General features: G+C 39.7%; 1 protein-coding gene across 5 annotated transcripts in view; it reads left to right on the top strand.

The window, feature by feature from the left end:
- Window positions 1–13269, top strand: part of ARHGEF10 (Rho guanine nucleotide exchange factor 10) — a 178707-nt gene that overhangs the window by 62988 nt on the left and 102450 nt on the right. For 4 of the 5 annotated variants that reach the window (XM_010591875.3, XM_010591874.3, XM_010591873.3 and 1 more), the window contains exons 8-11: window positions 1869–2032; window positions 4370–4486; window positions 9754–9868; window positions 13034–13140. In XM_010591875.3, the coding sequence (XP_010590177.1) occupies window positions 1869–2032; window positions 4370–4486; window positions 9754–9868; window positions 13034–13140 (503 nt within the window). The remainder of the gene's footprint in view (window positions 1–1868; window positions 2033–4369; window positions 4487–9753; window positions 9869–13033; window positions 13141–13269) is intronic. The other variant, XM_023550379.2, reaches the window with a different exon arrangement.

Below are 13269 nucleotides of genomic sequence, written 5' to 3'. Positions count from 1 at the left end.
CCTGAACAATACCATGGTAGCTTTTGGAAGGTGAGCTTATTTTGAAACATTTCATGGTTTTATCCAGACAACATCTGATTTTCAGAGCTTTTAATAGATACTTGGATGATCTCTTATGTCTTATGTACTCAAAGAATCAATCTGAATCTAGCGGAGAAATAAAAGGTGGGGCAATTTGAAATATCAGGAAAATTTCACAATGACTAAGTTAGTGTCTAATTTCTTATTTGCAATTAAAATGTTTGTCTTAAAATGTCATTGTATATACTAAGCTTGCTTTTTGCCCTCAAGAATATATCTATCAGTGCTTTTAATTATATATGATTTTAAGGCCATGTTTTACTGCAGTGAACGTGAGGATGCATGTGGAATAAGTTTAGTAGAGAATAATATGAATATATTTTTAAGCCACGGAAGTGCCATCTTCATATTACTTTGTACTGTCCTTAAGTGATCATTTAAGCAAGAGAAAAATCACCCTTAATCATATGAGGCCATTTAATACATTAGAAACTTCAGCTAAAATAAAGAACTATTATTTGTGGTGGTTGTTGTCAACTGCTTTGAGATGGCCCCGACTCATGGTGACCCTATGTGTTACAGAGCAGAACTGCTTCATAGCGTTTTCTTGCCTGTAGTCTTATGAAAGCAGTTTGCAAGGCCTTTCTTCCGAGGATCTGCTAGTGGGTGGGTTGAGCCGCCAACTTCTAGGAGCAACTGATCACATACCACTTGCACCACTCAAGCTTCTCTCTTTGTGATAGAATATTTAATGAATAATAGAAATTAGGGAGACACTAATATTCTGGGAAGGAGCCCTGGGGGTACTGTGGTCAAGGCCCTTGGCTGCTAATCAGAAGGTCAGTGGTTTGAACCCACCAGCTGCTCTGAAGGAGAAAAGACCTGGTGATCTGCTCCCTTAAAGATTACAGCCTAGGAAACCATATGGGACAGTTCTTTTCTGTCCTGTAGGGTCTCTATGAGTTAGAATCCACTTGACGGCAAACAACAACAGTAAGCTGGGAGTTTGAAGAATGGATGTTTTCATTGTTTGAAAGGCTTACTGTCCCTGACCCTGCATTGAAAATAGAAAGTCCGTATGTATTTTCAGGCTCTACTGACATTTTTACGTTAATCAGGGATGTCACACAATAACTCCTCTTTGACATCTATTTGAAGAAAGCGTATTAGCTGTGGGTATCAAGTCTTTTCGCTTGCTGCAGGGATGCAGAGAGGCTCATGAAGCTGCTCAGTTCAGTTTTGTTCTCATTTGCAGAATACAGATTATAAAAGAGAAGACGTGGACCCTACCCTCAGAATTTTCTTTATAAAGATCCCTTGACACTATATTCAGTAGTAACCATGATATGTTCTTCACTAATTCTGAAATAATGCAATAAAGCCTCTTTATAGACAGTAACAGATTGTTTATAAGTTTCATTAGACCATTTTAAGCATAAAAGCAAAATTTACAGTTGTTTAAAGTGTCACTTGAATATCTGTCTATATGTTTGTATTCCATATCTTTGTCTAAAGAAAAATATTCCTTTGTGAGAAGTTCTCTGTGGTCAACATATGAGTTGGTACAATTGTGGTCTTCAGGGTATGGATGGGCCTGGGGCATTTATCAGAAACACCCTAAGAGCTTTTTCAAACTACACAGATGCCAGCTCAGCATTCCAGCAGTTCTAGGTAACACTTTCTAGAGGAGCATACCTGAGGCTCTGTGCTGTTCCTCCACGTTGTTCTCCTCTGTGTCCACCCCCGCCACTCTAGACCGTATGGTAGAACAACAAACGACGTCAGAACAACAACTAGTGAATTCTACATTTTTATTTTAATTTCGTTTTGGGATTTCATGCATTCAGATGAAATGATTTATGATGACGTTGAAAATGGGGATGAAGGTGGAAACAGCTCATTGGAATATGGATGGAGCTCAAGTGAATTTGAAAGTTACGAAGAGCAAAGTGACTCAGAGTGCAAAAATGGAACCCCTAGGTCCTTCTTGCGTAGCAACCACAAGAAGCAAGTATGTATTTTGTTTGTTTTAAAATATGTTCTTACAATAACATATACATGGGACTATTTAAAAATAGAACTTGGGTTAATATAATATTTAAATACTCACTTTTTAAAATATTGGTATGTAGTTTTAGGAGAGCGTGTCAAAGGAAAAGGCATATCTTATTTTACATAGTAAATATAATCGTGGAAAGACATCACTTAATATGTCCTAAGCAAGCTTACTGTCTTGACCACTTTAAGAAGGTAAATAATTACTGTCTGCATTATTTGGTTGTGTTAGGCGCCTTGTGTGTAATTCTGTTTGGGCACGGTTACCATGGGCTGTGTCCATCAAAAGATCAGGCTTACTTAAGGAACAATACAACTTTACCTTCCTTCAAAGCCATATTTTGAACTTCAGTGTTCTCATCATAAACAGGAAGATAACTCCTGAGATTAGGGTTCCAGGAGAAACTTGGGAAGATATAAACAGTGAATTCTAAGATGTTGAACTGAGGAGCCATTTTATTGAGGCAAATCATCAAATTAAGGTCTTCAGTTTTCAGTAATGTCTGGCTATGCCGTATATATAATAAAATATGTATTTTTTATTTTGGGCTGTTTATAAGAGGGTTGACTTGTACTACAGTCTACAGTAATGTTAGTGTACTTTATATGCTATACATATGATGTGATGTGGGTCACATGCATTCTGAACTGACTCCTGCCAGGCTGATGCCTCCTGTTATGGGCTGGTCAGTCTGACATTGTTAAGGTAAAGAGCTTATTGATTCAAACATTGACCTAAAACCCCCACCATTAGGACAATTGGAAATACCTGGACTGATATATCCTTCAGATGTAACCTACATACATCTATCATTGACAAGTACCTATTTTTTGTATGGGTTGCTTAGTATTCTCGTATTCTGTAAACTTGTCTGATAAAACTCAAGAAGAATTTACCAATTTGTGGTGGTCAACTTGACCACGCAGGATTATTAACCAGTCTTTTCTAGGTAACTCTTTTCTAGTACCAAGAACTATTACAGCTGAGATTCAACCAACAAACGAAGCTGCGGTTATAGTTTATAATCGAGCTACTAATTAAGGTGATATTTGACTTAATATAACTTATTCATACATTATTGATTTAAATTGAGATTTTAATGGTAAAATGATTGGCTTTCCTTTCAGCAGGATGTAGTGTTCAATGGGTGCCTTGAAACAGTTGTTGAAATACTCTTAATTTTGTGTTCAATTAGCATAGGTGATTATGGTACAAACTGGGCTAGGTCAGGTGTTAGACCTCTGATGAGCCCGTTGGTATTACTTAAAACCTCTTGTCTTCCCTGACCTCAGAATGAATGTGTATTCCTAAGAAAAACTCCTGAAACGTCCAGTGAGATGCGTGGATGGTTCAACAGTCTTTCACAGCTAGGAGAATAAACACATGAAAAGGCATCACAAAACTGGCTCATGAGTGCAGAATAATATTAATGAAAGAAACACAGAGTCCGGCATTTATTTCATTCTCTCAAACTTCGGCGTAGCTAGTACAGCATTCCGGGACAGGGGTGGGAATATGGGATGGGGTATATGTGGAAAGTTGTAATGGTGCTTTGGTTGGTTATGCTTGCTCAAGATGGCAGTACAGTGTGGAGTACCAGATTTCCTAGTTTAAGAAGGCATGTTTTAAGCATTACCAAGTAAAACCATTTAATTGTTTAAAGTCATCTCAAATTTCGGTTAAAAATTACCTAAAATAGTGTTTGTCTTGATTATCCTAGAAATATTAACCAGAGAAGCCATGGGGCTTGCAGTTGTGTATATTTGGGTTACTTGTGATTGTGTGAAGAATAATTTAAGATCTTACTCTGTCTCCATAATTTAGAAAATTTAGAGACAGTTTGGAGACTATTAAATATCCATGCTGGCCATTCCAGGAATATGCCACCCTTCAATACAATCTTGAATATAAGTAACTTTTGCTCTGCTGATGACATAAAGGAATTTTATATATATTTTATGTATTTGATCACTTTAATTTCATCAAAATGTGAATGAATAATTCCACATAGGTTTTCGTTTCATTTACTTGCCCTTGTTTGGCCTAGACAAGTCTCCAGTCTGCCTTTTGATCTTATGTTTTTATCTATTTATTTTTCAAAATCAGCTGGCCTAGAGATAGGGCCTGTCCTGTGGTACAAGTGTATGTGGGTCCTGAGAAACATTCGTGCCAAGTTATGCTCTGGCCTGTGGACACCATTCCGCCAGGCACTGCTGAAGTACTTTCAATGTGAGATTGTCTAAAAGTGCTGCAGAGCGTTTTGTGAAAAGATTGTATCTCTTTATGCTATAGCTTTCTCATGACCTAACCCGTTTAAAGGAGCACTATGAGAAAAAGATGAAAGATTTGATGGCAAACACTGTGGGAGCGGTAGAGATTCAGCAGCTAAAGCAAAAACATGAACTGAAGGTAGTGTAGCTCATTTTTTGACCAGCTACGTTGAAAACGGTTACTTAAAAACAGACTCTTAAAAAACAACGAGAACAAAAAACCTTGGCAACTAAGTCAATTTCAAATTTGATTAGAACAGTGGTTCTCAAAATGCGGTCCAAGGACTCCCAGGGGTCCTCAAGACTCTTTCAGGGGGTTTGGTGAGGAACCCTTTTTTCATATTAATACTAAGACATTACTTTCCTTTTCACTCTCATTCTCTTACGAGTTTATGGTGGAATTACCCAGAAGCACCATGAGGTGCAGTATCGCAGCAGACTGAATGCAGGGTCCAGCTGTCTCTAAGCTAGACACTAAACCATTTTCCAAAACTGCAAAACAATGCCACTCATCTCACCATTTTTTTAAAAGAAAATATAGTTAAACTTTTCATAAATATATGTCATTTAAGATATCATGTAATGGGATTATTATTATCTTAATGGATATTAATAAGTAAATATTTAATTTTTTTTTCAGTTTTCATTTCTAATACAGTAAATATATATAAATCAAACCCAGATAAAGAAAAGCTCTTTGGGGTCTGCAATGATTTTCGAGACTGTAAAGGGCTCCTGAGACCAAAAAGTTTGAGAACTGCTGGTTTAGAATCTAATGATGGTCAGTTCTTTAAAGTGTGTTTTAAAAGGACACTGTCAAGTAATTTTTACTTCAATTTGGTCTTTTTTTGTTCTTTTGTGATTTGTCCGTATGTGTCGAATGGCGCCTATCTGAAAATAGGTGTTCATTTAGAACTGCCTTCTGTAATAGTCAGCTGCTTGATTCTAAAATATTTTTGTGCTCCAGGCTTTTTAAAGGAGTAACAGAACCCTAGGACTCACATCATTTCGTTAAGTACAGTGTCCCACAGGTTCTCATTAGGAAGCAATTACGGGGATCGTAAGGCAGCAGTTCAGGTGGTGTGGCCTGGAAGTATGGCAGGATTTCAGGGGAACTGAGAGCCCTGTCTGAGTCAGTTGAAGCGGTTAGGGGAGGTCGAGTGAAAGAGGCTGGCTCATTGGATAAATCAAAGCTGCAAATATGTACAGATGTCAGGGAGCATGTGCTAGGAGGAGCAGGGCTGAAAGGAAATGTGGACACATGTTGGGAAACAGTGAGAAATAAGATTGGGTAAATAATCCAGGGCCAGACCTAGCTAATTTACTTCGTTTAGTAAGTAGGAAATAAACTTGTACTAAAAGTCAGGAGGACCTGGATGCTATAAACTGGCGAGCTCTGTGGTTTGGGAAGCCATTTAATATCTCTGGAACTCAGTTGTTTTTATCTGCTTAATGTAGAGCTGGGCCTTTGGGATTGCTAAGGCTCTTTTCAGATTTGTCTTTTTGTGATTCTCTGTTCAAAGGAGCTTGAACAGGGGTTAGGCTGAAAATCAAGGCTTAGCATTTAAGTCTGGGATTAAGAAAGAATAGGATTTAGAGAGACTATGCTGGGAAGAAGACTAATAGAGGTGCCTTATAGTAAAATAAGCACAAGGCAAATGGGCCAGAACTAAGGCTACAGCAGTGGAAATGAAGAAGAAAGGGAAATAGGTAAGATGTTGTGAAGGATATTTTATCGGAACATGATAATTTATTGAGTTTGAGGATTACAGGAGCCAGAGAAACCAAGAGTGACTTTGAAGTTATTAACATACATGAAGAAAGGAAAAGTTATTAAAAAGACAGGAAAGAAAGAAAAAAACAAAATGGATGTCAGAAGAGACTCAAGCTTGCTCTTGAATGTAGAGCGGCTAAAGAGAATGGAAAAAATATTGAAGTAAAAGAGCCGAACTGAAAAATTTCAAAGGATGGCTCAAGAAGATAAAGTATTATAATGGGATGTGCAAAGACCTGGAGATAGGAAACCAAAAGGGAAGAAAACGGTCAGCATTTCTCAAGCTGAAAGAACTGAAGAAAAAGTATACACCTCGAATTGCAATATTGAAGGATTCTATGGACAAAGTATTGAACAATACAGGAAGCATCAAAAGAAGATGGAAGGAGTACACAGAATCACTGTACCAAAAAGAATTGATCGATGTCCAACCATTTTAGAAGGTAGCTTATGATCAAGTACCTATGGTACTAAAGGAAGAAGCCTAAGCTGCACTGAAGGCATTGGCAAAAAACACGGCACCAGGAATTGACAGAATACCAATTGAGATGTTTCAACAAACTAATGCAGTGCTGGAGGTGCTCACTCATCTATGCCAAGAAATTTGGATGACAGCTACCTGCCCGACCAACTGGAAGCGATCCATATTTGTGCCCTTTCCAAAGAAAGGTGGTGCAAGAGAATGCGGAAGTCATAGAACAGTAACATTAATATCACACTTCAGTGAAACTTTGCTGAAGGGAATTCAGAAGCGGTTGCAGCAGTACATCAACAGGGAACGCCAGAAATTTAAGCTGGGTTCAGAAGAGGATGTGAAACAAGGGATATCATTGCTGATGTCAGATAGATCTTGGCTGAAAGCAGAGAATACCAGAAAGATGTTTACCTGTGTTTTATTGCCTATGCAAAAGCATTTGACTGTGTGGATCATAACGAATTATGGGTAACTTTGCAAAGAATGGGAATTTCAGAACACTTAATTCTGTTCTTGAGGAACCTGTACGTAGATCAAGAGGCAGTCTTTCTAACAGAACAAGGGGATACTGCTTGGTTTAAAGTCAGTAAAGGTGTGGGTCAGTAATCCAAGATGTCAGACTATATGAAGAAGAACTTGGCATCAGGATTGGAGGAACACTAATTAACAACCTGTGATATGCAGATGACACAACCTTGCTTACTGAAAGCAAAGAGGACTGAGCACTCACGGATGAAGATCAAAGACTACAGCTTTCAGTATGGTTTACACCTCAACAAAAACCTTCACAACTGTACCAGTAAGCAACGTCATGATAAATGGAGAAAAGATTGAAGTTGTCAGGGATTTCATTTTATTTGGATCCACAATCAACGCCCATAGAAGCAGCAGTCAGGAAATCAAATGATGTATTGCATTGGGCATATCTGCTGCAAAAGACCTCTTTAAAGTGTTAAAAAGCAAAGATGTCACCTTGAAGACCAAGGTGTTCTTGACCTCAGCCCTGATATGTTCAGTTGTCTCATATGCATGCCAGAGCTGAACAATGCATAAGGAAGACCAAAGAAGAATTAATGCCTTTGAATTATGGTGTTTGTGAAGAATATTGAATATACCGTGGGCTGCCAGAAGAACGAGCACATCTGTCTTGGAAGATGTACAGTCCGAATGCTCCTTAGAAGCAAAGATGGCAAAACCTTGTCTCAGGTACTTGGGACGTGTTATCAGGAGGGACAGTCCCTGGAGAAGGACATCATGCTTGGTAAAGTGGAGGGTCAGCACAAAGAGAAGATCATCAGTGAGATTGTTTGACACAATGACTGTGACAATGGGCTCAAGCATGGGTAGCAACAATCGTGAGAATGGTGCAGGACCAGGCAGTGTTTCATTCTGTTGTACGCAGGGTCACTGTGCGTCGGAACCAACTCGACAGCGCTGAACAACAACATAGTAAAAAAAAAAAAAAAAGAATAGGAGAATTGTTGTACATTTGGAAATTGTAGTTGGGGTCATGCTCAAAAAAGGGAGTGCGAAATTGGATTTAATTTGTTATGTTGAGTATGTGGTCATGGTGGGACATCCTTAGGAAGGACATTGGGAAATAAAGGACTTTAAGGAATGGTCAGGGCTAGCATTACAAGGGTTATGGCCTTAGTATGGAGGCTACCACCAATGCTATACAAGTCAGTACACAGTCCAAGGGAGTAAAGAAGAGCAAATAACAGCGAGCCCAGATCTGGAAGGCTGCAGCTACAGTATCCAGGGCTTTGTGTTAATTAAAAACAGGCTCCCCTTCTTGTGGGCTGACCTGGTCCATTTCCAGGCAAGACTGGTTGGCAGGTAGAGCACAGGCTAAGCTTCAGCCCCCACTTGCCCCATCTGCTGGGCACCTCTTTGCACAGATGCAACCAGAGGCAACAGCCCTGAAGGTTTGAGTCTTGTGATAGGTTGGCAGGAGAAAGAAGTCCTGTGGAAGGAGGCGAAGAAGAAATGGACAGAGGTGAGTGGACAAGTGGGAGAGTGCAGGGGCATTGAGGTCAATAGAAAAGAGAATGCCCAGGAGGTTGAAGGCGGCAGACAGTGCCAGGGAGATCATTTTTAAAAGATGTTGGTTTGTTTCATGGGAGGCCATGTAAGTTTTCTCTGAAAGAATCATTTAATGTCCAGTGATAAATACTTAAGATTATATTTTTAAAGAGTAAGAAGTATAAATAAAATGCCAAAATTTGTCATTTGAAGCTTTTATGCACCAGTGAGGGTATAAGTATTAAATCAGTACCCTGGCTTGAGGTCATCAGAATATATAAACTCCAATCCAAATGGAAAGTAGTCTTTCTGACTCTTAAATTTCTGCAAAGTTGAGGAAATCTTCCTGATTTTTCAAGTAGGCTTGTCTCTGTCTGTCTCTGCTGTTTGTCTACCTACCTACGTACCTACCTACCATCATCTACCTGTCATCTGTCTATTATCTGTCTACCTGTCATCTACCTACCTACCTGCCTGCCTGCCTACTTACCTATCTATCATCACTTTTATATATTTGAAATCATTTAACTCGATATTGCCATTTGAGTGTTCATAAGTGACCTCCTTGTTTTGAACCAGCCCACGTGGCCACTAATAAGAAGGGGGTCCCCGTAAACAAACAGCCATGGCTCTGTGTGGGGAGCACATTGGTCAGGAATGGCATCAGTGGGAAACGTTGAATGGCTAATGCTAAGTTGGAGAAATGAGAGGCTATAGGTGTTTCTTACGGTATGCTGTTTACTTTGGGGCAAGCTGTTTAACGTTTGTGTACTTTAGTTTCTCTGCCTACTTTTAGGTGATGTCTACAAAGCTCTCTGTGCTTCTAAGTGATTATAATAATAGTGAAGATTGACTTTTAAATGTAGTAGGAAACTTTTTTAATCATGTTAAGAAATGACTCTATTTTAAAGTTTAGTTTTTCTTTTTTTTTTTAACAAACAAAAATTAAAAAATAAAACATAACTAAAAAACACACAGAAACCAAAAAAGTTCTCCCAGTTCAAAAAGTCAACTGCAGGTAATGTTTCATGACCAAACTACTTGACAGTATTCTTTTAAAATAAGCAGATTAAAGGCAAGAAGAGCTATCTATTGACTTGTCACACTCCTCACATTGTGCCTTTTTTCACAGATGCAAAAACTCATGAAGGCTGCAAAGGAGGGCACCAAAGATGGCCTTGAGAAAACAAAAGCTGCAGTGAAGAGAGGCCGCTCGTTCATCAGAACCAAGTCTTTTATTTCTCAAGGTCTGTGACCCAGGCGTTCACCTACTGACATAGTCCCCGCCTTGTGGGTCTCCTCCTCTCCTGGAGCATGTTTGTGGTGGAGCGCGGAGCCAGCACGACTCCTGTACTCCCTCAGTGGAGTGTGATGGTGATCTGACTGTAACATCTGTCCACCTCTGGGGTTTGAGGCAGCCCAGCTGGCTACATGGAGGAGGGTTCATATTTTAGGTTGAGGGCACACAAGTAGCAGTGGACTAGTCCAGAACCACTGGCAAAGTTTCTAGGACCTACCTATACAGTAAACTGCAGAAAATTAAATAAATTCTCCTAGGCAGCTGATTTCTTCCTCTTTTTATGGCCTCTTCTCAGCAGATTATTGATTAGTGCCTCGCAGGGGCCTCATCCCCTTATTGTCTACCTTCAGGTGGCCAAGGGTCACAGTAAAACACACAGACTCTATAGTCACGGCATATTAGCTCTCCTAGTTATGCTTGGGAAGCCCTTGTGGCGTAGTGGTTAAGTGCTACGGCTGCCAACCAAAGGGTCGGCAGTTCGAATCCACCAGGCGCTCCTTGGAAACTCTATGGGGCAGTTCTACTCTGCCCTATAGGGTTTTTTTTTTGGTTATGCTTATTTTCTAACAAGGACTGAAGTGTTATGCTAAGAAGGTAATGTTCTAAGCAGAGATTTTAAGAATCTTTTTGCTGGTGATGGAAGCTTTGGAATGACATCAGAAGTTTCAAATTTTCCTAAAAACTTTACTAAGGAGGCAGTAGCCTGCTGCTACTTATGTATAAAAAGATAGATCGTGTCCACATATAGTACATGTTGGTAACAGGCTATGTGCAAAGGACTATTTAATATCTGAGAAAATTTTTTGAATCTATGTATTGATGTGTTGAGAAATACAGTTATGTAGAGGGTGAAGCCAGGTGTCGCTAAGCCGGCTGTGACCGCGGCCGTCCACGTGTGTCGGGGCAGAACGGGGCTCCGCAGGCTTCAGTGGCTGGCTTTTCAGAAGTAGATCTCCAGGCCTTTCTCTCTGAGGCACCTCTGGATGGACCCGAACCACTGATCTTTTGGTTTAAGTGAGCAGCCAAGTGCGTTAACTGTTTGCCCCACCCAGGGACTCCACGTAGAGGGTAGTTGAACGTTTATTATTCCAAGCAGTCATTGTTACTTCGATATGATTGTTTCAAACAAGATATTAAAACAAAAACCAAACCCGTTGCCGTCGAGTTGATTCTGACTTTCAACAATCCCGTAGGACAGAGTGGAACTGCCTCAAGGTTTCCGAGGAGCAGCTAGTAGATTTGAACTGCCGACTCTTTGGTTAGCAGCCGAGTGCTTAACTGCTGCACCACCAGGGCTCCAAACGATATTCTCAATTGCTAATAGCTGTACTAAGGAACCCTGGTGGTGCAGCAGTTAAGCTCTCAGCCGCTAACTAAGGTTGGCAGTGCAAACCCACTGCCGCCTACAGGAGAAAGATGTGGCAGCCTCCATCCATAAAGATTTACAGACTTGGAAACCCTTTGGAGTAGTTCTACTCTGTCCTACAGGGCCACTGTGAGCCAGAGTTGACTCGATGTCACACAATGACAACAACAACAGTAGGTCTTTAAAATCACAAATGTCTTACCAAAGGTTTGGCCTTGGAATACCATTGTAATTGGAGTTAAAACTAGGCCTTTTTTTTTGTATCCCAGTGAAGTCTTAAGCATCTCACAACAAGATGGAAAAAAAAAAGTTGTCAGTATCCCCAGGGATTTTATTTTGTGATTTACAGACGTGAATTCCTGGCACTTGATAAAACGCTCTATGATGGAGGCGCTAGCAGAATCCAGGACCTAGATTCTGACATTGCTGCTGGCCCACTGCCCATGCTTTGAATAGCAAGCACCTGTAGAATATGATCCAAAATCCCAACACCTCCACCTAACAAAATCCTCCCCATGGTTTCAGGAACCATTGTAAACGCCATCTCCATGAAGTTTTTCCGGATTTCCACAGTCATAATCTTTGCTCCTTGGGAGCCGATAAATTTCTGTGCTTTTCTAAATTCCAGCCTTTTTATGATCTTGAACTTATTCTTTAATATATTTAGCTGGGTGTAGGGGTCACTGTGGAGCCCCGGTTGCACAGTGGTCAAGAGCTTGGCTGCTAACCAAAAGGCCAGCTGTTTGAACCCACCAGCCACTCCGTGGAGGGAAAGACCTGGTGATTTGCTCCTGTAAAGATAACAGCTTAGAGATACTGACTTGATTTGTAAATTTTCACTTAAAGCACAATAAAAATTATTAAAAAAAATATATGTACACACACACAAAGATAACAGCCTAGGAAACCCCCTGGGACAGTTCTCCTCTGTCATATGGGGTCCCTATGAGTTGAAATCAACTCAACAGAACACAGCAACAACAACTGGGGGTCACTGTGAGTCAGAATCCACTCAGTGGCAACTGACAAGGTTTAAAAGGCCCTGGGTGTGCAGACAGTTAAGTACTCAGCTACTTTTGAAAAGGTTGGCGCTTCAGACCCGCCCATAGGCTCTGAGGTAGAAAGGCTTCATCTACTCCCAAAAGGTCAGAGCCGTTGAAAACTCTGTGGAGCACGCTTCTACTTTGAAACACACGGTGTCCTCATGAGTCACAATCGACTCAATAGCAGTTTGGTTTTTTTTTTTTGTTTATTTAATTTTTAAAAATGAATTTAGTTTTTTTTCTAAACTTTTTGATATGGAGTTTAGTCTTTTCAGACTTCAAGTGAGAGAAGCATACAGAAAGCCAAGAAATACACTAAGTCCCACCTTAGCGTTCACCATTTATTGGATCTGAGTTTTGCTTCTTAGCCATTCTTAGCTGCCATTCTTTGCTTGTGATAGTGATGTTTTGTAAATGAAGAAAATTTTAAGATTTATTGCTATTTAAATGATACCACTACACTTTGAAATTGTATTTCATGTATTGAAAAATTTTTAATATTGACAAAAACTGCGTTACTCTTGTGGGAAGGATATTTTAATTGGATTGGTTAAAGTTTCAATTTAATAATCGACGGGTGATAAGTAAGTATGTAAAATTGAAATATCTACACAAAGCATTTATTTGACATCTTATTTTACTATGCTATGTTATAAATATATTATTTCAATGTAAAACGAGTCTGTTTTAACTTTTTTTTAAGATCACAGATCTTGCCTTGAAGAAGAGCAAAATTTATTTATTGATGTTGACTGCAAGCACCCAGAAGCCATCATGACCCCAATGCCTGAAGGTTTATCTCAGCAGCAGGTAGTGTGAACAGGACTGATACTCACATGATTTTTTTTTTTTTTTACCAGTACAGCTGTGCCGGGCTTTAAAATATTTGAATATTTGGTAAATATCTGCTGTTCCAAACTCACTGGCACCCTGTCCATC

Source organism: Loxodonta africana, chromosome 12, assembly GCF_030014295.1.
Source record: "Loxodonta africana isolate mLoxAfr1 chromosome 12, mLoxAfr1.hap2, whole genome shotgun sequence".
NCBI classification, from domain to species: Eukaryota; Metazoa; Chordata; class Mammalia; order Proboscidea; family Elephantidae; genus Loxodonta; species Loxodonta africana.
This window is presented reverse-complemented; position numbering and strand designations above follow the sequence as displayed.